Source organism: Gnatocerus cornutus, chromosome 1, assembly GCF_029298725.1.
Source record: "Gnatocerus cornutus isolate USDA-ARS CGAHR chromosome 1, icGnaCorn1.1, whole genome shotgun sequence".
Taxonomy (NCBI): Eukaryota; Metazoa; Arthropoda; class Insecta; order Coleoptera; family Tenebrionidae; genus Gnatocerus; species Gnatocerus cornutus.
In genome coordinates, this window is record NC_142233.1 from 9,756,705 (window position 1) to 9,783,272 (window position 26,568).

The window sequence follows — 26,568 nt, forward strand, 5'->3', positions numbered from 1 at the left end:
AGTACTCGTCGATTCAGATTTGCATTTTTTGCATACTGCGTTGGACAGTACGGCCAGATTGAGCATGCCTCGCCCTTTATCTCGGCATAATCATTGAGGGTTTTATTCTTGGTGTTTATACAATTTTTCCATACTGTGTTGATTAAATTTTGTACATTCACATGAAGAATGTATTTATTGAATGGAAGAAATTGTCTACAAAAAATGTTTTGTAAGTTCCCAATCCATGTAAAGTGCGGCTCATTGCTATCAGTCCACTCTCCTGTGTAAATTTTCAAAAATTCTTGGGTGTAAATCAGGCTTTCATTTCTTTAGGGAGAAAATTAGCGGAAAATTAAATGTACCGATTTTTGAGGTTAACACGTTGTCAAAGTTGAGTGCATTAATCAATAATTAATTAACAATTTGCTGCAAAAGAAAGATTTCAATAGAGATTTAACGATTTAACAAGGTCTGACAATCTTGAGCAAGACGATTGGCTTCTACGCATGTCACAGTTAGATCAAGGTCAAACGCTATTGCTGCCAACTATTATTGATAAAAATCGCTAGGGGCTGCTGCCAACTTAACTTTTTAATAAGTGGACTGATAGTAATGAGCTCTGGTATACATATCTAATAATATATTAATATACGAACATGTTATGAGACCTCTTATTTACAAAGTTGAGTTTGCAACACGAGCGAACCTGCGAGCGAGTGGAGTAAACCAACCGGTTAAATAAGGGCCATGGCATGCGAGTATAATACTATGCTTTATCTACGACCATAAAAAAGTAGACGCAAACCTTTGAATTTATCGGCAAGAGATTTAAGGTTACGGCTTTGGAGTGTCTAGCGGAGTACTCATTAATTCGTCAAAACTTCTATCACTTTCATGTTGAAACACTGTTTTCTTCTTCAAAATACACAAACTTTAATGACTTTTGTGAATTTTTGGTTGTCAAAATAAAATCTGACTGTTGCTTTCATTGAGTACTAGGATAAATTAATGAAACATTGGGTTATAGTGGTCACAACAATATGACTTTCAGTCAATCAGAGCCCGTGATGAGGTCATTACTACACGGGTTCCAGTTATGGCTACCATAAAATACGTTATGAACAAATAACTAAATGGTAGTAGATAAATACAAATTTTTATTCGACAATAAAATATAAAAACATTGTGGCCCAAAAAATACCATCTTTTGTTTTCTAGACGTTTTTTGTAGAGTTTTTGGAAAATAGAACTAACCATATACAGTAGAGTTTCGATAATCCGGCACTCCACTAAACCGGCACATCCAGTAATCCAGCACTAAAACAATTCGCCTATTTACTCCTGCAGAAGTTTATGATTCTAAGAAATCTTCGTGAAAAAGCTTTTAAACAAGAATTGATGAATAATATACAAAAGCCGATTAGTGATTTTTTTTCAAAAACAATAATTTCGTAAGTGCGTTTCTTTGTTTACATTTTTAATAAACTTATTTTTGTTCCTATTTTGTTCCTTTAATTTGTGATTACCGACCAACGTCTACTAATCCGGCATTTCCACTAATCCGGCACTCCCAAGTTTACATTGTGCCGGATTAATGAGACTTTACTGTATTACAAAAAACTGTACTCAAATTTTTGTTATTTTTTAACTATACCTACCATTTAGGTCAATGGAGTTTCAGTTGACTTTGGGCAGTATTCGAGCTAGAAATATCTATCCATTGTAACACAAAGCGTCATTTAAATCAACGAAAATCTCAACCAATCAAAATTTAAACCTTAATATTTTTTAGTAACTCATTAATTATATTAATTTTCTAATTTAAATTCACCACTAAAAGCGATAGGTTACAGTTAGTTAAAGAAAAAATTGTATGCGGTTTTGCAAAATTGGTGCATTTCTGTCGTCTGTAATTAATTTTAAAACATGCATTTTATTCAGACGTTTACAATAATTTTCTCAAAAATATTAAATAGTTACCTATTTATAAAAGCGTTGCAGAAGAACCATGAAAGCTTGACTCACTTTGTATATAAATGTAAAGAGTTTGTGATCAAGCAACCAACTATACACTGTACTCTAGTATTTAACATACATCGCACAGTAGTTCTGTTGTGTTTTAAACAAGTTCTTGGTTTGCTGGTATTTTAATGTTTAATCTGGTTTAATTCAGTAATTAAACTTAAAGAACTGTTATTTACACATTTTAACATATAACATTTGTTTAGAAGGTAAATATTTACAACCATATTAAAATTAACGAATTTTAAAAGCGGGACTTTGTTTTAAGGTTATGTTTATGTTGATTAACGTGTTGAACTCCAAACTTTTGATGTGAATTTTATAGTAAGATGTTAAAATCTTGAAGATTTAAATTGATAGTATTAAATTCAAAACATTTGAAAAATGTTATCAAAGCTGAAATACTTCCATCAATTTTTATATTTTTAATTTTAAAGCTCGGAGTAATAGTAAGATATTTTACTGACGAGTTTTGTTTAAATTTTTTTCGGAAATCGTCAAAATTTCGAAATTTTCAAATGTTTAAGTGTTAAAGAGATACTTAGTCTGTCCTATAAATTTGATAAATCGACACGGCTGAAATACTTCCATCAATTTTTATATTTTTAATTTTAAAGCTCGGAGTAATAGTAAGATATTTTACTGACGAGTTTTGTTTAAATTTTTTTCGGAAATCGTCAAAATTTCGAAATTTTCAAATGTTTAAGTGTTAAAGAGATACTTAGTCTGTCCTATAAATTTGATAAATCGACACGGTAAATTTTTTAAAGTACAATAGCAGGAAAATTACATTTTTTAGATAAATTGATATGAAAACGTTTACATGATGATTTTCGGAAACAATATTGTCAGTATTGAAAAAAATGTTAACCAAAAATGTAAAGAAGGAGCGATTCTGCAGGGTAAAAAATTTAACAGCGCAACTGTAAATATGATCAGTGCAGTAAACATTTGTAACGAATCAATTAACACACTGGCATTTTCAATAAATCGATTTGCAGAAGCGTTGGATTTACAATATTTTGTTTATTTTGTTGTATGTTTTTTATGATTGTGATATTTCTATTTTGTTATTGGTTATACACCGTGTTTCAAAAAGATTTTCATCTAGTCCAAGTTAAAAAATGCTGCTTTACGAAGACAATGATTGGAAAGTTGGTGACGCAAGCTCAAAATGCTTCTCAAAAATTATTATTATCAAGCACAACTGGATCGCTGAAGGCATAAAACTGGCTTAATTTTTCGGTTTGTTGTTTAAATTCTTTCTCTATTGGCGATTTTGACGTTTGACAAGTGACATTATTGACTCAAAAGCGACAGATCTAGTTGAAACATAGTACAATGCGTTCGGCACATAAGAATTTACTATCCGAAATTAACCAGATTAAAATCATTTTGAAGCAATGGACTTTTTTTTTAAATGGTTTACATGACCATACGAAATTATCCTCCACATTTGTATTAAAATTTAAATTGTATTAATATTATAACATGTGTTGTTATAGTCGCAATAGTCTGCAAGAGAATTGACATGAAACAAATAATTAAACTAATGTAGGAACCAATACCAAATACAAAAAGGTCCAATTTAAAGGAACGACCCCTTTAAGCTTTATGTCCAACTTCGTATTTGTCATCCTAATTATGATTAGCTGCAGGTGTCTAATTTCTTCATCAGTGCCATAGAATGGAACATACATATTCCAGACATCAAATACGGAAGTCCCAATTTGGTTTGCCTGGATTAACAATGGAATTAATCAGTAAAAAAATTAGCTTTACATGGTGTCATAATGGTCAGAACTGTCACTTGAAATATTATTTATCATAAAATTTTGTAATTTGCTGCGATTGTAGAAAAAACTTGTTTCCTACTCGTACGAAATGATGTTACACATAATATGTTATTCAAACTCAGCTTATGGTGTCGTTGGATACACCACCGTCTAGTGCGTAAAATATAATCATTTTGCAACGTGTTGTGAAATAGCTACATATTTGATAACATGTAGGAGTAATACACATTCACCTAAACTTACTTCATTTTGAACATTTACCCATATGTTGATAAGAAAATGGATCCAAAAGCATTGATGCAAAAAAAGGGGAAACTGGCAAAAATAGAACACGTAGATATCTGGAGATAAACGACGAGTTAAGTAAACGAAATAATAAATTTCGTCGGTAACCAATGTTGCCCATGCAATTATATTCGGCACAGTTGTACTTCCAAAAACTTCGTTAGCTTCAACAACACAATCCACCAAGGAAGAGTGCAGATGTGAGAGGTTTTCAATTAGAGCAATCATGTCTTGTTTCGTTTGTTTCTTAAGAATCTCAAACACTCTTTTTTGATTTTCTAGTTTTCTTTTGATACCCTTAAATTGAATTCGCAAATTTTCTAAAATTATTCCAATAAAAATGTTTTCGAAGCTTGCCACCATAATTGGAACGTTAAATATCAGTTGGTACCCCATATTTGTTACAAGGCCTATTCCGAAGATGGAGAGGACGGTATTAAAGATGCAAAACAGAATGAGAATAAGGCTGTTTTTGTTTAAAGAGATTTTTTGTGACGCAGTGGATTCAATCTTTGCTAATAGAATTTGCAAGTACTGTTTTCTTCGGAAGAATAAAATTGCGTTTATGCATAGGGACAGACTGTTTGCAGCAAGAGTTACATAGTCGGTTAATTTGCTGATTTCTGTGAATTCTACGTAAACTGAAAAATCCATAGTGTACATTGTTTTAATTAAGATTCCAAAATACAAGCACCAAAAAAGAATAGGAGCCATTTTCACGGCTTTGTTTTTGGTATCATGGTGAAATATTGCGAGTAGTTTGAATGTCCAACGGAGCCACATCGGGATTTCTACCTTCATTTTTGTGCCTACTTTGGACTTTGTTTCAAGCGATTTTTATTGAAATTACACGTTATGAATGTAATTATTGTTAGTAAACTTAATTTGTAACAATAACAAAAATGACATAGAAAACTACAATAAATATGTATACAGATATTAAACTAATTGTGTATAGTCGGGTGTTTTGTTGGATTGATGTATTCGTTATTGAAATAGTCTTTCATATTGTCTGATAAATTAAATTTTTATTTACAGCTTACGGGTCGATTTCAAGTCTCTGCGTTAACGCAAATTTGCAACCGTTGCCAAGGTATGTATGAGCAATGCGATTGGCGTTGCTATGTTGCAAATGGGATTTGCAGTAACGCAAGTCACACTTGAAATCGACCCCTTAGTTCAGATTTTAAAAATGTCATGTTTGAATAGTGTATAAAGGCTGATTTTTAAATGGTCTGGGAAAATAAAACTGGTTTCTAGTGGTTTTCCAATTGCTATAATCTCTGTTAAAACATTTAATTTCTTCTGTATTTGGATTGCTCTGGACCTTTTAAATCTTTAATATGGATGAGTGGCTTAAAATATTTGACGCTATGTCTTGCTGATTTTTTACCCAATTTGAATTTTAATGAATGTTATAAGTACTAATAGGTAAATTTAAATATACTATGTTTTTTCTAAGTTTTTTTTAGTGTGTCGTGTAAGTGGGTCTTTTTTTATATCCCTTGGATATGTAACTAAATAATAATAATTTTTATAATAACAGCAAATAAACTAATTTGCTACAGAGATTTTATTTATGTATGAATTTAAATAGCATTTCAGTAGGACATTGAATATTTCGACCAGTTATCGAGAGCATCGGCTATACGTGAAAAACAAACAAAATTCAAAAAGTATTGAAATTTTTGTCAAATTTATAATTAAAAAAACAATAAATTTCAATTTCTCGCAACGTACATAGGTGGCTTGAAAATTACTTAAAAAAATTAAACGCGTTTTTTTCTTAACAATGTAAATAAAATTACATTTTTTTTTTTATTTTATACACAATAAAAATCAATGGTTCTTTATGGTGTGTTAAATTTTCAGTTTATTTGGCATGTGGAATATTTTGACTTTCGCTATTTTGTCTCTTGAGAACATTAACAAACATTACACGTTACTAATTCATAATGTTTCGGATGTTCGGATGAAAAATGCTGCAAATTTAGTATAAGATAAAACAAGTATGTATGTACATATTATTTTTCATTATATCAAAATTGCAGCCCTTTTGTAATTTTGTTGGCATAGTTTAACAAAAATAACGTAATTCAACTAACCTTGCGACAAAAATTTTAACTTTATAAACACTTTGTAAGTTAATTAAGTAGTTTTATAATTAAGGACACAGTTTTTATTTGCATCGTCTTAGTTTTGCTGTATTACTTGCATAAATAGGTGATGATCATCACATTTTATAATGGTTAAGAATAGGTAATAGTATATTATGATACGAGTTTTATACTGAAGATTTTGTCGCACGCACGGGTTTAGGGCACGACGAGCGCAGCGAGGAGTGTCCTAAAGGAGTAAGTGCGACAAAATCCAGTATAAACGAGCTATCATAATATACTATTACCTAATCTAAGCTATTTTTTTTTATTTTGCGCATTTGCAAACAAAATAAGCACATTTCAAAATTTAGGGAATTTTGCCACAGTTGGCAAATTCGGGCTTTGGCTGCAAACACAATGTGTAATTTGCTCCTGACAAAGTCAGCGCCAATATATGAAAAAAAATATGCGCGTCAAATAAAACCGATGCCAACCTTACAACACAAAATTGCACTGTTCAGTACGATACTGGAATTGCTCAGTACGACACCGAAAACAGTATCGTACTAGCTTCCGTACGAACGCAAAATAAAAAAATTAATTAAAAGCAGCTCTAATCAAAAGCAAATTTAAAAATTACTTGAAAATAAAGAATAAAAAGTGAAAAAATACGAAATTTCAACAAAAGTTGCCATTTTAACTATAGTAAATCCAGCGAGTAAATAGGATGATTTGAATTGTATATGACATGAAACATGACAACTTCAAATACTCTAGAATTTTCCGTCGTTTTGGGTATATTAATCTCGATTTAAGTTGGTTATGCAACTACGCCTTCCTCTGTTTTTAGAAATTTGTCAGTGATTTGACATTCACTGACATTCGCCATTCTTGACCACTTTAAAATCCACTGTTTACACTGTTCTTTGTGATTTATTGGTATTATGGTGTTAGTTTACTAGTTTTTACTAGTTTACTAGTTTTTCGCTTTTTCGCTTGTGCAAATTGTCTTTTGTAAGTTTCATAATGTGTTGTGTTTAAAATGTTACTTACTAGCATTACTAACATGACAACTTAAAACAGCATTTTAAATACGGTAGTAGAAAACAATTTTAGCGAATCAGTTACAATAACACACTGGCACTGTGTTTTGTTATTGATTGGTTTAAATGCCAATTAAAAATTACACGTACCTTATAATAAAACTGCAGTCTTTTTGAATTTAAAATTGATATGTTGAATTTATTAACAACAATACATGACTTGATCGAAATAATTCTTTACGTTATTAAAATTTAAATTGTATTAATATTATAACATGGGTTGTTATGGTCGCAATAATCTGCAAGAGAACTGACATCAATCAAGTAATTAAATTAATGCAGAGACCAATACCAGATACAAAAAGGTCCAATTTAACGGAACGACCCCTTTAAGTTTTATGTCCACCTTTGTATTTGTCATCCTAAGAGTGATTAGCTGCAGGTGCCTCATTTCTTTATCAGGGCCATAGAATGGAACATACATATTCCAGACATCAAAGACTGAAGTCCCAATTCGGTTAGCCTGAATTAATAATATCAGGTGTGTCAAAAAGGACTGATTACCTCTTTAGTACGTGTGAACCAGACTTAAAGGAATCCCAAAAACACAAAATTATGAAAAGGATTTTTTACAATTTTTTTGGGACTTCTAGAAGGCTTTTCACACAATTACTGAATAGCCATTCTAACCGAGTTACCAGACTACACATTTTTTACGACTAACGATAAAACCTTACGAATAAATTGGCATTTGCCTGACATTTTTTGTTGATATTTAGAAACTTTTTTCTTTAGTAGTCGTAGAACAAGGCTTTTTGAAAATATGTAACACACATTCACCTTAACTTACTTCATTTTGAACATTTACCCATATGTTGATAAGAAAATGGATCCAAAAGCATTGATGCAAAAAAAAGGGAAAGTGGCAAAAATAGAATACGTAGATATCTGGAGATAAACGACGAGTTAAGTAAACGAAATAATAAATTTCGTCGGTAAGAAATGTTGCCCATGCAATTATATTCGGCACAGTTGTACTTCCAAAAACTTCGTTAGCTTCAACAACACAATCCACTAAGGAGGAGTGCAGATGTGAGAGGTTTTCAATTAGAGCAATCATATCTTGTTTTGATTGTTTCTTGAAAATTTCAAACACTCTTTTTTGATTTTCTAGTTTTCTTTTGATACCCTTAAATTGGATTCGCAAATTTTCTAAAATTATTCCAATAAAAATGTTTTCGAAGCTTGCAACCATAATTGGGATGGCAAATATCAGTTGGTATCCCATATTTGTTACAAGACCTATTCCGAAGGTGGAGAGGACGGAATTAAAGATACTCAGAAGAATGAGAATGATGCTGCTTTTGCTTAAAAAGATTTTTTGTGTGGCAGTTGATTCAATCTTTGCTAATAGAATTTCCAAGTACTGATTTCTTCGGAAAAATAAAATTGCGTTTATGCATACGGTCAGACTATTTGCAGTAATAGTTACATAGTCTGTGAGTTTGCTAATCTCATTTAGTTCTGCGTAAACTGACAGATCTATATTGTACATTGTTTTAATTAAGATTCCAAAGTACAAGCACCAAAAAAGAATGGGAGCCATTTTCACGGTTTTGTTTTTGGTGTCATGCTGAAATATTGCGAGTAATTTGAATGCCCATAGGAGCCACATCGGGATTTCTACTTTCATTCTTGTGCCCATTTTGGACTTTGTTTCAAGTGATTTTAATTGAAATTACATGTTAGGAATATCGTTAGTAAACTTAATTTGTAACAATAACAAAAATGACGTGGAAAACTACAACAAATATGTATACAGGTATTAAACTAATTTGTGTACGGCTATTTAAAATAGTCTTTCATTTCGTTTGATCAATTAAATTTTTACCTATAGCTTAATTTTGATTTTAAAAAATGTCATCCTCCACAGAGTTTTCAAATTTCGTGACCGACATTACATTTAAATGGTTCAAATAGTCTGACTAGAAAGGAAATTTATTGATTATACAAGCTGTTCATAAATGTTTCTAGCATCAAAGATGGCTCTACAATTCCTGTCATACATTACTTTGCCGCTTTATTTTAATAGTGAATATAACTATCCTGAAAATGATTTAAAATGTCACTTACGCCAACGACGTTTTAGGTTCTAAACCACAACTAGAACAGTTTTTTTTTTCAAAACTTACTTTGCTCCATGATTGAGGTTAACTACAAATGTCAGTTGAAAAATCTAAACTAAAAATAAGCAGCAAATTTCTTTGACATTTCATAGCCACCCTTGATGCTAGAAACATTTATAAACACCTTGTATGTTATATACATGGTGACTTTTAAACGGATTCGGAAAATAAAGCTGGTTTCTAGTGGTTTTCAAATTGCTACCATGGCTGTTAAAATTTTGATTTTTTCTATATCCAACTCTAGATCTTTTAAATTTATAATTCGGAGTGACTTAAAACGTTTGCTAACTTTTTATCCAGTTTGAATAATAACAGCAAGTAATACTACAAGTGTCCGGAAAGTGGCGCACCACCTTAAAATGGGGTAATTGGGTGATCCCCCAGAGTACCAAAAAAAATGTTAAAAAAAATTCTAGACTCTCTGTTTTTGCAAGAGGACCAAAAGAAAATTAGGAAAATGGCAACATTGTATATCAAAACACCGAGTTTTATAAGGCAAATTTGCAGGCACGAATCTAAGTTGATAAAATTACAGCATCGCGTATGAAAACGAATGAGGAAATAGCGAAAATAGCTCTGTTACAACAACAAATTAGAAAAAATTGTATAAAAACCTCGTTCATAAGGCCATTAAGGCACTCATCCATTATATTCGCCGCTCGTTTTATAAACTTGGATTCGTACCTTACAATTTGCCTTATGAAACTCGGTGTTTTAATATACTATTTTAAAACACTCTACCTAATACTTATGAGCTGGGTGTCCTAAATCATGGAAGTATAGGCTTACATTTTTTTATCTTTTTTTAAAAGTAGCACAAAAATGTTGTGGAACTACTGATTAAAAAATTTGCTTTGACAATTTCATATCTTTAAAGTTACACATTGGGGGGTGGTATGTATAATAAACGCATTTGAATTCGCATGAACATTGAATAGCATTGGCCACTGGAGGAAGAATAAAAATCTCAAAACTATTTTAAGCATAATGTGATTGACTTACTGTAGAGGTTGTTACAGTAACAAACCGATACCTGGTGAAAAGTTGATAAAATGTTAAAGATGTCAAATTTGGCAGAAGCCGCTGTGTACTAGTAACTTTCTAAACTCGCATTTATGGCGGTCGATTGAGACAAAAATACTATATATTATGAAACACGTTTCATAATGAACATGAACAAAATGCATTATGAACAAGTATCATACGCTATTTTTTCTATTTCGCCTTATTTTAAACGAAAAAACTTGATTTTGAAATTTAGGGAATTTTAGGGTAGTTGGCATTTGCAAAATGTTCAGGAAAAAAAAATCAAAGTAGCCAAATCTAATTTCAGTCAGTTTGACAGGTGTCACGTTTTAAAGTTACCAGAGCGCAAGAGAGCCAAGAGAGCGAAGATGTTGATCATGATCATGATGATTCTCTTGCATCCAAAGAGTTTTTGTGATGAATTATTAAGCCAAGTACAACAAAAAATAATAGTGTATTGATCGATTTATCATGGTTTTTCAAAACCAAAATCTAAATTGTCAACGTTTGACGGCAGGTTGACGGTTTGTCTGCTGCAAACCTAAGAAAAATATAACTTCCTGGAAATATTGGCACGGGATTGGTCCATTACGATACCGATATACGCTCAAACGCGTATCGAAATATCTTCATTATGAACGCGAAATAGAAAAAATCTTTTACCGATTCTTAACTAAATTATGATAAACCTAATATACAGGGTGTTACAGGTCAAAAGATCTATACAGGCTGTCCCAGAACTCATGACTTAAAGAGCAAGGGAGGGTGCGGCAGCTGTACAGATGGTAAATTTCAAAACAAAAATTGTCTAATTTTAATGGTATTCGAGAAAGGATAAAAAATTAACAACCAATCCCGGAAGCTTATTCTAGAGATGGAGTGAGTAAAATTTTCTAGGCAACGACAGTGTAATGTTCAGCTGACCAATGGACGATAGTATGTGTCCATAGTTGCCGATTTTCAAATTCTGTTCAGCTTCTGGATTGGCTACCGTTTTTTTGTCTTAATTCGATTATTTATTGAGCTAGAAAATTTTTGTTTCGAAATTTCGGTTCAGAATTGTTGCCTTCTTAAGCCGTTTTTCTCTGGGTCTCGAGTTCTGGGACACTGTGTATAGTAAAAAATAAATTAATTAACCGAACGATGTCCAATTTATTTAAAATTTTTGGTAGGTTTTCAAAGACATTTTCTCATATCCAGTATAAGTCTTCAAATCTTAAATTGTATTAATATTATGACATGAGTCGCCACATGAGCAATAATCTACAAGTGAAGTCTCATCAAAGTAGATTCATTAAACTCATAAAATTTTACCGTAAACAAGAAGGTCCAATTTAAAGGAACCACACCTTTCAGTTTCAAATTTAACTTTGTATTTAACAGCCTCATTGAGACTAACTGTAGATGTCTTACTTTATCGTCAATTCCGTACTTTAACACATAGGTGTTCCAGAGATCAAAAACGGAACTTCCAATGCGGTTAGCCTGCAATACCCGTCAATCAAAAAAGTAGTTATCTCTTGTATACTTACTTCATCTTGTACATTCATCCATATCAAGATTTGAAAGTAGATCCAAAAACAGTAGAAAAGAAGAAGTGGAAATTGAGCAAAAAAGAATATATACAAGATTGGAGATAAACGATGAGACATATAAACAAAAAAATAAGCTTCGTCTGTAATTTGAGCCGACCATGCAACTATGTTCCAAAAGGTCGTTTTGGCAAAAACACTCTTTACTTCAAGAGTGATGTCGACTAAACACGAATGTAATTGTGACAGTTTTTCTGTAAGAAGCACAGCTTCACATGTTTTCTGTGAAACAGTAATAAGTTTTTTTCTATTTTTTAATGCTGTTGTTATGTCTTCAAACTGAATTTGTAGATTTTCTAAAATAACTCCAATGAAGACGTTTTCGAAAGTTGTCACCATAATTGGAATGAAGAAGAGCAAGTGGTACTCAAAATCTATAAAGATACCTGCACCGATTGCAATCATGAGATTTGTCAAGACGAGAACTAAAAGAACATTCGTGTTTCTTCGTAACGACGAAATTCGTTTGGTGGTGGATTCTATCTTGATAAACAACTTTTTCAGGTGTTTGTCTCTGCGGATAAACAAGACTACGTTCATACACATTGCTATACTGCTCACTCCAATGGTTGTTTGATCGGCGTATTTAGTAACGTTAGACAATTCGTCATAGATTACTGTCTCAAAATGGACGAGCGTTTTGATGAAAATTGTGAAATAATAACACCAGAATATGATAGGGGCGACTTTCCCAAGTTTGCTATTGCTGTCAGGTTGTATTATGCCAATGCATTTGAACGTCCATAGGAGCCATGTTGGAACGCGCTCCAGTAGCTTCATTGTTGTGTTGATAAATATCTAATTATTGATTATGTGCCACTCATGTTTATTTCTATTTGGTTGAACGAAGAAGCATAATTCATTATCTTCTTTATTCATGTTTACTCTAAAAAATTAGTGACTAAATTAACTATTTTCGAGTTTAGTAGCGCAAGCAATCCAATTCCTATGAAGGTAGAGACTTAAATTAACTAAAATGACTTCAAAATTTTCAGATCATGGACATCGAATTGGAGTTGGACTACTCTGATCGGATCAGCCAATTCCTCCGCTCGAAGCTGCAAGTCGTCAAATCTGAAAACTCCCACCTCGAGGAAGCTCTTAACCATCGCAGAGAAGTTCTTTCACAGCTCCGTGAAGAAGTAGCCAAAACCAATGAAACTTCTGTGTGTTTGGCCGAAGTTTGGAAGAAGACCGTCAACGACAAATACATCATCGGTGTGGAAATCAACAATAAAAACTCCATGTAAGTACCAAAATAAAGCGAATCTATTTTTACGGTGTAAGTAACACACTAACTATCACAATGTAACAGTGCTAATGCTGAAAATTTATAATAACAAGTTAAAACCTTACGTAAACCTAAGCCTAATTATCACAATGTCAAAGTATTGCGAACGCTCATCGATAGAGCTGCGGCATTGGATTATCTTTGTTTTGAGGGAAATCTTTGAGGGTTATGGCCGCTAGTAGCGTTGAGGGGTCATCGTCGGGCTGGCCTAGTTCCAAATAGCCTTTCAACGAGTAATTGAAAAGTTCGAAGTCGTATCTGGAAACGGAAAACGACAATTAATAATGGGGAAAGTTGCGTGATTGCGGAGGGAAAAGTTGCGGATTTAGCCGAGGAAAGTGATGGCAGGATGAAGATAAAATTGTTCATTGACAGTGATGGTGTTTGATTTTTGAGCAACGGTTTACGAGTCAGTGAGTTTATTGGCGCTATTGTAGAGATTATTGGATTTTATACTTATTTTGGCAATTTTGTCACAGTTGACGACACTCTGAGCGGGGATTTCACTGGAGATGGTGCTATAATTTATAATCGGAAATTAAATAAGTGACGGGGAATTAATTTAACGAAAAGAAAGTATCACAGTTTACAGAGTAATTGGGCTGGCACCTTGCGGACGTGTGTCTGAACTTGACGTTTAAATGTCAAATTTTATGAAAAGACATACGTACACCCAGTTATAGCCAACTGCACTAATCATTCAATTGATCGCACTCTTTATTTTGTTGTGAGTTAGCCAAGAACTCGTCATTTTTTACTACTCTGGTTTAACTATACAATGCGATCAATTAAATTCGTTGACTAGTTGTAAAGGAGTCAGTTGCAAAATGTTTTTTTGTCAAGTTTAGACACATGTTTACAAGGTGCCAGTTAGCTGTCAGTTGATGAAAATAAAATCGAAATTTGCATTAAGAAAACAAAGAATTTAAGAATTGCAAACAAAAAAATGTATGCATTCTTAAGTTTTTTAATGGGAACTTTTGTGCTATAGAAAAGTTATTTAAATACAAATTTTTACAATAATATTTTGAGTTAATTCCAAGTAACACTATTTACAGGAAGTTTTTACATGATTTGGGCCATAATAATTTATATTCGATTTGCTTTAGTTGACTCTTTAAATAACTACATATTCCCCTACATTTTAAGGTACATTTCAATTCTTTAACGGAGCAAATGGTGGTCAAGACAGAAAATAAATGTGGGGTTTTATCTTTTCTTAGACTAAATGCACAATGGCAAGTTATTAAATGAACCACTTCCGTCTCTAGTTGCATAAATGGCAGTTTAAAAAAATTTGGATTCTTTTTCAAAATTAAAAAGTTAGGAGTTTAAATTTCTCTTTTTTGATTTTATAAGTTTGCAATTTGGTACAGTTGGTAACTAACAATAAGTCTAAATTAACGGTCTTTCCAAATTTCATTACTATGGCGTTATATTTTCTCGAGTTATAAGTTTTAATCAATCCTTTTTTGTTTACGCTTCAAAAATACCTATTTTACGGACTCATTGAAGTCCATAAAATGAGGCTTTTTCGGACTCAATCCTAAAAAATTGGCATGACAACTATAGAGCGTAGTGGTTCAAGACAACAATTAAGCAACTTTATTTGATCTAAGAGGTCCATTAATATGTATACATTACTAGGTTTGAAAGTAAGAAATCTAACACTTTTTTGACGTTTTTAATATTTATTTATGATTTTGCATTTTGTATAAAAGACGTTACTCCTATTATTTGTGTTTATTTTAAACAATGTTATGGTTACAAGGGTGAAATGGTAACTAAAATTCGAAGCGTACCATTAATTAAGAGGTTTGAATGTGTTTTTGGGAATTTTAATGAAAAATGTTGTTTGCAACACGTACCTAAACAGTTTTTTTAGTATTTTAAGTAAGTTAGTTAATGTTATTTTGTCATTTTTTTGTAAAATTAAAATAAACTTTGTGAACTCAATCCGAGGACATACTGTACATGATTTCGCAATTGAAAACGGTTAATAAAAGCAAGTTTACATAAGTAATATTTTTCAAATTTAGTTGCTTTCGCGCTAAAATTATCAGAGTTACAGTCCTTAAAAAATTTGGCTTTTTGAGTCAGAATTACAATTTTTTTTAAAAAAGGAAATTTTAAAATCCATATAAGACCCGGGCATTTATTATTTAATATTTGATAAAAACGATGGCGCATATCCGTATCTTTCAAATTTTGATTGAACTGTTAAACTGAACCGTGAAAAAAGTTACCCTGGAATATTTTAATTGGTACATTTTTGTTTTTTTCCATGAACAAAATAAAAAAAATATGTTAAGCAGGAAATTCAAAGCCCCATTTTTTGTGTTTCGTGCTTTTCTTGTTAGCAAAATCCAATGAATTGATTCGGTTTTGATTTGACTTAATGACAATAATTGATAATAAACGACAGTTTTCCATTGAGACAATGAAGAATGAAAAATTACAGTCGAGTTGTAAGGGTGCTCTTTTTGTTACTACATCGTATTTCAAAATGATTTTTATCCATATAATTACCGTTAGAATGCATTTTTGCGCCGCTCACCTTGTGCCATTCAATAAATTATATCTTTTTGGGTTTTAAGCATGTTTCTTTTCCTTAAACATTTTGGAATTGGACATGAATAACTTTTTAATATGTATTTTTTTTTGGCTTTTTTGTGATTACTCAAAATTTCGATCCATTAGATAGAAACGCTACCGATCTTTCTTTCGCCAAAATTGCTGAACATTAGTGTATTATTGTTTCGTTGCAAACTAAGAAGACACATTTTGAGGCGAACAGTCGGGAGTGTAGAGTAACTGAAAATTTTTAAGTCCAACGTCTGCGTTCTTTCATTATAAAGTTCTGTTCGAAAATTATAGCCTTAAAATTTAAGACCTAAATAGAGTTGTATTATGTATTCTTGAACTAAATCAATAAGGAACTATTAAAACTTCCCGAAAGACTAGTCTCGAAGTCTATGAAATGGCACGAATTAGAAACTTTTCTCTGCTTGTAAAGACCACAGATATTATCCCACCTGTAAATATGGTAGAGTTGCAGAATCTGTGACCTCGTCAACTGCATGTAGTACTTCCTAATCTGCCTAGCCGTAGCTCCATGCCCGGCATTCCTCCACTGCGGCTCCACCAGCCCCTCTAAATGAGCTTTCTTAATTAAAAACTGCTGATCTTCTTGCAACGTCTCCGTGTGAGCAATTATATCAAAATCGAACATGCATGGTGTACAGAACTCTGTGATCGGCGTCCAGTGCATATCCAACGGTTGATTTTGTTTGACGCAGTCAAGAAGATACAACACGAACTCTGGGAATGTTGGCCACTTCTCAGCTTTGAAACCTTTCTGATGCTACGGAAGAAAGTTAGTTTATAGACGGTGAATGTGGTGATCCTACCTTAACTTTGGCGCGGTACTTGATGATGATCTCGTTGCCTAGTTTGCGGTGGTGGGTGTGGGGTAGTGCAAACAACAACTTGTCTCTGTAGGCCGACAATAAACGTTCGAACGGATGACGGGTTATGAGAAACGAGACGGAATTGTTGAATGCTTTTCTTAGGCTCTGGAGAGATGGACGGGGGTACTTCTGGCGAGCGAGGCTCAGAGGCACCACCTTGCTTTTTTTGAGGAACTTGGGGCTGTACCTGGAGAAGGGATAGTTATACACGGTGATCGAAAATGTCCATTTTAAAGTAAAAAATACAGGGTGTTCATTTTATCTACATAGGCAACTCATTATACATATCATAGACAACTTCACTCAAAATATTCATACAAATCAGTTCGACAAATAAAATGAACGTACTCTGAGTGGATTATAAAGTTTCACGTACCCTGCCAAAATGTTAAAGTTGTACATCCACGAGGTGCTCGCCGCTTTGAACACATTGCACCAAACCAGTCGATGTTTGGCGTCCACCAGAAACTCCCAAGGATTCGGCTTATGCAGTGAATCGTTCCCTGGAATGTTCAGTCCGAGATACTTGCAGGCCTTCTTCAGATGTATCCTCCGCCTCTCTAACCTCTTTTCTACCGCTGTCAAATTACCGAGGTTCGTCTCCTGCTGTTCCACATGTTCGAACTAAACAAATAATTGACCTCATTACGACCAATCAATCAATTGCTAGGCACCAGATTGATACAAACAAAAACGATTGATTGTGATTTTCGAACGCCACGTACTTGAAGTTATCTTAAATGATTAGGAATCCTTGACCACATTAATATTTTTTTCGTTGTGGAAATAGGAATAAATTACGTTGTGAAAGAAAATCAATATGGCGGGTTGGGGCTTTTCAATGCGGGTCATTAGATAATTTGCATCGTGCGGATGTTTCTATTTAATGTGGCGGTTTTTGTATGTGTGTAATTAAAGTTTCCGGTTGCATTGATGACGTTTTTGGCGCAATGTTAATATTTAGTTAGACTGTCTTGAAATAGAAAGCAAATCTTTGGAAATCTGAAATGAGTGGGTAATATCGATTATTTGATTAGACTAGAACACATTTTAACATCGAGTTACCCTTCTTCAAATAGTTTAATGGATTTTTTGTCCCTTTAGAATAATATGTTTATCATGCGATCAAAAAACAGTTATCCACAGTCAGCTTTAGACATTGATTGAAAAAATAATCTTTTGTTTCTGTCAAGTAATTTGATATTCTTAAACCGAGAATTTTGTGAACACTTTAATGAAAGAGTTTCACAATGCCATTATGTTTAAATCGTATTGTTTCTATTTTTTGTTTCCATTTAATTACCTCAAAATTGGCAGCTGTCAAAGTACACGCTATGGTATTCAAAAAGTAAGTTTGATCTTTCCATACATGTAGAATTGTGTTTACTGAAGACTGAAGAAGAAAAAAGGTGAAAGCAGCGTTTCTTTCAATAGGAGGCCGTTTGGTTCTGGTCAATATTTGTGCATGACATGTCATAAAACATGAACCATTTACTTATATGTTTATTGCTGGTTAATATTTTTACGGAGTTATAAAAAGTGTCTCTATGGTTCGCGAAAATATAAAACGAGTCCAGTGAGAAACATCAGGCGCATAAACTTTTTTATTGTAAACGATGCTGGAGAAACTATGTTGTGAATTAAACTCGTCTATGTATGTACTATACTAAGTACTTAATACTAATATGCGATGTATGATTTTACGGCCTTAAGTGGTTTGGTTAAAGTAATTCAAGATCGGAACTGAATGTTTTCTCTCAAAATAATCAGATGCGAATTAGTTTGTCAAGAATTGGCGGATTTGATTAAAATTTTCCATAGCTTGGTATCTAATAAGAGTTACATTTTAGTACTTTTTAATTTTTAATTTAATGTATTAAGTACACAAAGCTAACTTATTTAGTTTTTATTTGCAAATAATAATTTAAAAAATCGTATTTTTTATTGGTGAGTTAAAAAAAATCGTAAAACGACTATGATGCGATAAGTCCAGGCCAACCAGCTTGTTCAAATGACTCAGAAGGGTATTCAAATTTCCTGTCCATCTCTTGTGTTAATTATGCCGTGGTTGGTTCAAAATTATAAACTTTAAAAATTATTGGAGTACATTTTTTGTCATAAATATGTATTCATATGCACAATAACAGTTTTTTACGTAGTGTCCTATTTATTAAACAATATTAAAAAAACAGTCTATAAGCTCGATGTTACCGATTTAAAAAAAACTCGTTAAAGCACTGTTTTGTGAGTTGGTACTTCTGTCAGTTGCTTATCAAAACTTTGCAATTCTAACGTTCTGTGAAAATGTCCCCAAATGAAAATTGTTCTAAAAAAACGTTAAAAACGTTAAAATAGTATGAAATACACTTCCAGTGTGTTCAATGAGCTGTCTCTTAGTAAACTCGCCGACCAATTCCTAATGTTAATTTTGGAATACGTGTATCAAAAATATATCGTAATTTATGTAATTTATTTTGTTCTTACAAAATGCATATGATAGGCTCACGTCAAATTAGTAAACCAAAAAATTTATACATACATAAATAAAAAAAATAGAAAAAAAAATAAGTAATAAGAAAATCAATATGTAACAAGAGGAAAAACTGCTAGAAAAAAATATACAGAAAAGCAAAAAAAACAACAATAAAGGGGCTATAGTTGTCCTTTTATCTTATGAAACTAGAACTTTAAAATAAACCGTGTTTCAAAATGAATTTTTTCTAAGCTCCTAATAATTTTCAGTGCAAATTAGAAAATGCCGCTTTACAAAGATAATGACTAGAAACGTGGTTGCATAACTTAATAACATGGTTTGGTAACAAAATAGTTTTAAAAAATGATTATTGATAATTAATTATGTAGAGGCTACTAGGACATCTCAATCGCTGAAGAGATAAAATTAACTCAATCTCTGCCCAATTTTGCTGTTTGTTTGTTAAATGTCTTTCCTGTTACGGATTTTGAAGTGACACTTTTGACAATAGTCCGAAGTCACAGAATTAGTGCAAACTCAAAACGCTATTAGCGGCACAGCAGAAATTATATTACAAAGCTAGCTAGACGAAAAATTATTTTGAAACACGCTGTACTATACAGGGTCCGGCAACACTTGTGTCCACCCCCAAAATCGTCTTTAATTTTAAAGACAAAATTTTGAAAATTTGCATACGCTCACAGTTGACGAAGCACTAGAAGCTGACAAAAAAATTGTTTTTATCACGGTTTGTTTAGCGTCGCGACGCCCAAGAAGTCTAATTTTTAGCGATTTTTGAGTTTTTGTGGAAATATTCGCGAATTCAAATTTTTTTCGACATAACTGTAACAAAAATATTTGAATTTTTGTTTTAAATCAAATACAAATTGTGTTTAAAATTTGCGAAAAAAACGCTGCTTTATCAAGTTAGTTTTCAAAATTATGACGGCGCAGTGGCAAACTACGTTTACACCAAAATTTCACAAGTCACTTCATTCACTTTTATAAAGGCTAATTTTGATTAACACGGGCATGTTGCACTTTATGGACACCACAAATCGTTAATTAACATCGACAAAGCGACAATTTCACCAAGTAAGACTTTTGTTACAGTCTAAAGCGAGCCAAAGAATAGATGTCATTTGTGACACAAGATGTTGACAGATGGGTGTAAACGTAGTTCCCAATTTTGACGTAATGAAATTGGAAACTAACTTGATAAAACAGCATTTTTTTCTCAAATTTTGAAGACAATTTGCATTGAATTTAAAATAACAACTGAGATATTTTAAACATATTTATATTGAAAAAAAATTAAATTAGGGGTTGATATCACAAACCCTCACAATTACTTAAAAATTACATTTTCAAAGCGTCGCGACGCCAAAACTATCAGTGATAAAAAACAAATTTTTGCGTCAGCTTCTAGAGCTTTGTTAACTGTGAGCGTATGCAAATTTTGAAAGTTTTATCTTTAAAATTAAAGATGATTTTGGGGGTGGACACAAGTGTTGCCGGACCCTGTATAGAACTGGATGTTTTTGCAGGTTGCTGAACATTGGGAAATAACGTCGAGTTTTGAATTTATTTTTTTTTCCTGCGACTCTAAATCTTCAAATTAAATTCGGTTAGTAGCAGATTGTGCTGAGAATTTTTAATATCAGAGCTATTTTGGGGATTTTATATTATTACGACATGATTAAAATAATGGAATTAAACAACTTAAGTTTCAAATTTCCCACTCGAAATTTCGAAAATTTTGTAACTGATGAGATTGTCGTGACAGCTTTCCAATTTTCAATTATACCAACTTTGAAATTTCGAGCGGAAAGTTTAAAATTTATTATTTTGAATACGATTTTTTGCACAATGCCGTAAAACATTGAATCCTAATGGCTCTCGAATTAAGAATCCTTTAAAGCAGAATCTACCACTAACCGAATTTTATTTGGAGGTTTGTAAGGGCGGGAAAAATTGAATTCAAATTTTAATTTTATTTCCTATTGTTCAGCAATCTGCGAAACATCTTGCAGCTCATGGCTATCAGTCCACTCTTCTGTGTACATTTTCGAAAATTTTTGGATGTAAATTAAACTTTCAATTACTTAGGTAAAAAATTAGGGGAAATTTGAATGTAGCGATTTTTGAGGTTAACTCGTTGGCAAAGTTGAGTGTATTAATTAATTAAAAATTTGTTGCAAAGTTTTGGCAATCTTGCGCAGGACGATTAACTTCTGCACATGCCAGAGTTGCCTCAAGGTTACACGCTTTTGTTGCCAACTGTTACCGATCAAAATTGCTTGGAGCAGCTGCCAACTTAACTTTTTAATGAGTGGATTAATAGTAATGAGCTCTGGTATAGAAAGAAATGTTACTAGGGTTATTAAGGTTAGCAAAACAAAACATCCTAAATGTGATAGTTGACGTATATAGTATATAATTAACTGGGAAGTTGACGTTTTATTTGTCAAAGTTTCAAATTTGACCAGAATTTTCAAATTTGTTTCAAATTTGACCAGAATTTTACATTGTGCGAGACGAAAAAGATATTGATAATTTTTACATTGAGTGCTATCAACTGAACACTCAATACCTTTCTTTCGATGTCCCTAATTAATTAAATTAAAAATGGATTTGACAATAACAACAAACTTCAAAGTAGATTCTCACAGAGAATATCGATTTTTTAAAAATCTAAGATAATTTGATTTTTATGTTTGGTGAATGTTTTTAAAAAAAAAACAAATAAAATATCAATAAATACCTTTCGAACTAAAAAAAACTCATTTAGCTATGTAATTTTTTTAATGTGTACACGAGATGAAAACACTATTTCTTCAGCAGACTTGTTTAAATTCTATAGCATAATTATAGTAAAAATAATACTTCTTTATAAGTTTAGAGCGAAAAGTTTTATTGCTCGTTGACAAAAGGGAAGACGCAAATAGTCATACGAAAAGAACGAACTGCAAAAGCTCGTTACTCTTAGTAATCCTGATCTATCTTAGAAATTGCCTCTTATCTACGAAACAGCCTATAGGCATAGCTCCGTTTTTTATTGCGATCTATTTCCATTACACCCTGTATACAAAGTATCCATTCGAATAACCTCAGAGTCGTAAATTTCTACACATAAAGCAACATAAAATTTTCTCTCATCTAAGGCTTTCAGTTCTTTTATCTAATAATGCTTGTTTAAGTTGCTACAAACCGACATGATGGGATATAAATCAAAATAATATAATGTCGAGCTACCCGTATTAAAAGCTGTCAATTAATATGAAGAGACATGTGCAGGAATTAGTTTTTCCGCATGTTACTTTTCTAAATAAAGAAGTTATAGTGATTTATACCAGAACCAATTTATGGCGTTTCTAAAAAAAAACAAAAAGTAGAATAAACCGTATAATTAACAGTTGTAATCATTTGTTTTTTTGCATGAACGGCTAAAAATATGAGATTTTAATTAAGCGACCTTTTATTGATTAGACTGAGTAGATTCATATGTTGCTTTGTAGAGAATTTCCACAGAGTGATTCACATCAATATTAATCTAAAATGAGTAGGTCTTGGTTAATTTCTATACTTATTGGACGTTTAGAGTGTCACGGAATTTGGGAAAGGATTGTTATGTCTAAAAATTGTAAGCCATACTTTATTATCATTAAAAGTGATGTTTTCAAACGTCAAAATTGATTTTTTGATGGGACCCTAAAGGTCACTTCACACTCAGCATGTCAAGTGACAGTTGACATTACTCAAAACTGTATGACTAATAAAATGTACACAAAATAATAATTGAATAGTCGATATGTTATTCGTTCAAAACTTGTCCTTCTATGGAAACTACAACGCGTGTCGAATAAATAAAGCTTGTTGTTTAGGATAATACTGTTTTTTTTTATAAAAATTAGTTTGGCCTTTACTTGCTATCATGTTTTACTGTTTTTAAGAGTGAATATTACTTACGATTACTATCATTTTTGTTTACGGAGGGCAGTAAGTAAAAAGCTAAAAGTTGACATTTTTGTGGTAACCTAAGTAACTAAAAATTACATATTACTTCAGTAAAATTAAAAAAAAGTGAACTAATTGAGATCTTCTCAACTCTCTCTATCTTTTGCACCATTAAAAAAGACTAAAATGTCACAGTTAATTGTAAATCTTCTTGACGTACCCATTTGGTCATAGAATTTTGGACAGAATTTTTACTTCTTGGCAAGAAAAACTAGTGTGAATAATAATAATAATAAAAAACTATAATGTCATTATGATTAATGTTTCAAATCTGCAAAGTTGACGTTTTATGGAAATCATAGAGTTCGTTTCACATTTGACGGTTGGTTTTGTCCCAAAAACTAAAACTAAACTAATTTTTGTAGGCGCCAAATTTAAAATGCAGCTCTCTGATTGGTCTTTCTGCAGAGCGAGTTAAATAATGCAGATTTTATCAATTCCTACAATTTCTGTGGAATGTTAAATAAGAACTGTCTTATTTCTCACTTTGATACCAAGTTGTAGGTGCATCAGAAATAAACTTTTTTTATTTTGAACTTACTGAAAATTTTGTCACTTGGTTGTGAGCGATTAATTGACATTAATCCATTACAGGTATCTAACTTATTCCTTGGCTTGCTGATATATCTTAAATTGCTCCTTTGTAAATCGGTAAATTTTATAAATGTTTGTTTAAGGTAGCCCATGAAGGAGAGAGACAAACATATGTAGAAGTCAGGTCGGAGTGATATTTTTGTTTTTAGAATAACCTCAATTCTTTAATGAAAATTAAATTACGAAATGTGTCGTAATAAACTCCAGATTCAATAATTTATTAAAAATCAATTGAAAATTAATCAAATGACAAATATTAAAATTCTGTCACGTTTTTAAAAAGCCTACTCTAAATAAAAAGTTTGTGGATCAGAGGATTATACGGTATAAACAATGTAAATGATATTGGTTTCAACAAAAAAAAAGAATCAAATTAACTAGCAACACGAACTGTAATTACTTAGGGGTCTTAAGTTAATATGGATAGATACGGTTTATAATTAAAACTGTCATTTCATGTGATGAAGGTTTTTGTTTGTTATCACTCGCATTTACAACATATCGGGAGTTCAATTAAAAAAGTCATCAAGATGGCGCTGCTTTTTGTAAACACTGTGAAATAAAATCTGGACAACCTAACCTCACTGTTTTCTATCATCAAATAAAAACTTTAAAATATGATTTTTAATTAAAATAAATGCAATTAGGACTTTCAACAATTGTAAATAAATAATCCAACGACATACGACTCAACGTCTGTCGGATGTCAGATCAGTTTATAATAGACATACGTTTTCTTCTATATAAAAAGCTTTTTTTATTGAACATTTCTAACCTAATTTTATTGTGTTTGTAAAAGTGTATAATAAAACTCTTAAATACGACAAGCATAAATGACTGTCAGAGCTATCAAATAACTTAATATGTTATTTTACAGTTCATAATAAAATCCACCAGTTGTACAGACACATGTTTGCGTGAATATTCCATACCTAAATGTGGTGAAATACATATAAAAGCGATAACAAGTTTTGTTTGGTTTGTGGATGATTCAAATAACATTCTTATTAAACATCATAATCCAATACTTTTGATGTGATGCAATTTGTAAAACAAGAAGATGACAATATTGTAAGTTAATTACAACAGCCAAAGATGGCAAAACCTGCACCAACAGTTTCCCCAAATATTAACAATGACATATTTTTTGTTTTTAATGCGTGTCCATGAAATGGTGACTTCACGTGTTATCAGCGGACACCTTATCAATGAACAGCAGCCGACAGCCATAACTTTCATTATTAATTATGACAATCAATGAAAATATGAACATGGTGCTGCGAATATCACTTTGTCGTTAACAACATGAAAGAAAATTTTCGATAATAATAATAAGTTTTCAAAAGCCGAATTAAATCTTTAATTTGGATTAAATAGTTAACATCGTGTTAAAATGTTACTGCGAGATTTACTTAATTTCAGTTAAATTATTGTGGAAGCCGACTCATAATTTATTAAAATGTTTAACTGTTTCTTGTTTGGTCAAATTTTATCAGATTTACCATAAAAAATTTGACTTCGAACTTTGACTTCATAATTTAGTTTAAATTTGGAAATTTAGAAACAGTCGCGGCCATAGAATTTTGGTTTTCATTTTTTAGACATTTTGAAAATTTGAACTGTTGTCATAATATGAAACTCAATCAAATCGTAAATTATGCAAAAGAGTCTTTGAAATAACAGGCAAAGTTGTCAAAAGCAACTTATTTTAAATTCCAAAATCTGTTTTTCTGTTTTTCCAATTTAAGGAAACAATGCAATATCAATAAGGTTTGCAAAAATTAAACTTTTGTCGGTGAAAACTGTCGAAATGATTATATTTTTCACAAATAATTTGACTCTCATTTAACAAAGGAAGTGGAGCAAAGATGTTGTTTAAACAAAAATGTTAGTTTCTTACTGAGTTTCACCAGCTCACGTGATATTAATTTTAATCAGAGATAAAGATTTGAATAAACTTTTTCATTCAATGAGCAAAACGTTTCTTTATAAAGTTGCGTCTAGAGAAAACCGGAAACGGAAAGGAGTTGGGTGACCTCCGTTGCTCTTTTCCAATAATAAGTATGGTGACATGTACCTTGTAGGTGTATTTCGGTCATAACCGCTTAAAAGATTGATGAAAATGCCTAACCTGTGGTCTGACGAACGAGGCTTGCCTCACCGGCCTCATGTAACTGTCTGTAGTAACGATGAGGACCAAGAGCACGGGCACAACGCAGATGGTGGTGAAGAAGACGACGCACCTCCTCACAGCCCTCCACGCGCTTTCCTCCGTCCTCTTGCGTCTTCGTAACCTCATAATGTGGACACACTTTGTTGTGTTATGGTCATTTCACTAAGTAATCTACGAGATAATAAATGTCGTCGGCTCGGATTCACATGTTCCGCTCAAAATGGAAGACTCTTGATTGCAATTATGATTATGTCAATAATAAATTTGGCGTTCACGCGTCGATTCGGCTCATGTCGGAACAAGAAACGTTACTCTCCTGCTCCAACATGAACGTGCTTCTGAACCGCACTGCAGCACTCGCTCGACGCTCTGCTGGTCGATGAGGGCGACGCGGTTGCGATTCTGCGTCGCGGCGCTCGTTGTCGACGGAGGGATGTTTAATGACCTGATTTAGGACTGCGGAATTGCGGATTTCGGACCTGGGGAGGGGAGCGTTTGCAAATTTGCAAAAAGTAAATG

The 26,568-nt window shown here is 32.3% G+C and overlaps 2 protein-coding genes across 2 annotated transcripts in view; one reads left to right on the plus strand and one right to left on the minus strand.

Annotated features, from left to right (window-relative positions):
• The first annotated feature begins 2,059 nt into the window (after nucleotides 1–2,059).
• LOC148180241 (uncharacterized) overlaps nucleotides 2,060–26,568 on the plus strand; it is a 37,158-nt gene continuing 12,649 nt past the window's right edge. Inside the window, exons 1-2 of the mRNA XM_088032937.1 lie at nucleotides 2,060–2,213; nucleotides 13,027–13,277. Of these exons, the coding sequence (XP_087889063.1) occupies nucleotides 13,030–13,277 (248 nt within the window). The 5' untranslated portion in view covers nucleotides 2,060–2,213; nucleotides 13,027–13,029. The remainder of the gene's footprint in view (nucleotides 2,214–13,026; nucleotides 13,278–26,568) is intronic.
• On the minus strand, nucleotides 13,279–26,439 carry LOC148180242 (carbohydrate sulfotransferase 11-like). Its single transcript, XM_088032934.1, has 5 exons — nucleotides 26,008–26,439; nucleotides 17,169–17,416; nucleotides 16,733–16,979; nucleotides 16,358–16,686; nucleotides 13,279–13,580 (listed from the first exon to the last, which is right to left on the minus strand). Exons 1-5 carry the CDS (start codon nucleotides 26,173–26,175, stop codon nucleotides 13,433–13,435), a joined length of 1,140 nt encoding a protein of 379 aa, XP_087889060.1. The 5' UTR covers nucleotides 26,176–26,439; the 3' UTR covers nucleotides 13,279–13,432.

What these genes read in the sequence shown, in the direction of transcription:
- LOC148180242 (XM_088032934.1), bottom strand. Translation starts at nt 26,175, where the DNA reads ATGAGGTTACGAAGACGCAAGAGGACGGAGGAAAGCGCGTGGAGGGCT. An exon ending in AACTTTAACATTTTGGCAGG is followed by an intron (nt 16,980 to 17,168) that starts GTACGTGAAACT and finishes TCCCTTCTCCAG; the next exon opens with GTACAGCCCCAAGTTCCTCA. An exon ending in CAACTCTACCATATTTACAG is followed by an intron (nt 13,581 to 16,357) that starts GTGGGATAATAT and finishes TTCCGTTTCCAG; the next exon opens with ATACGACTTCGAACTTTTCA.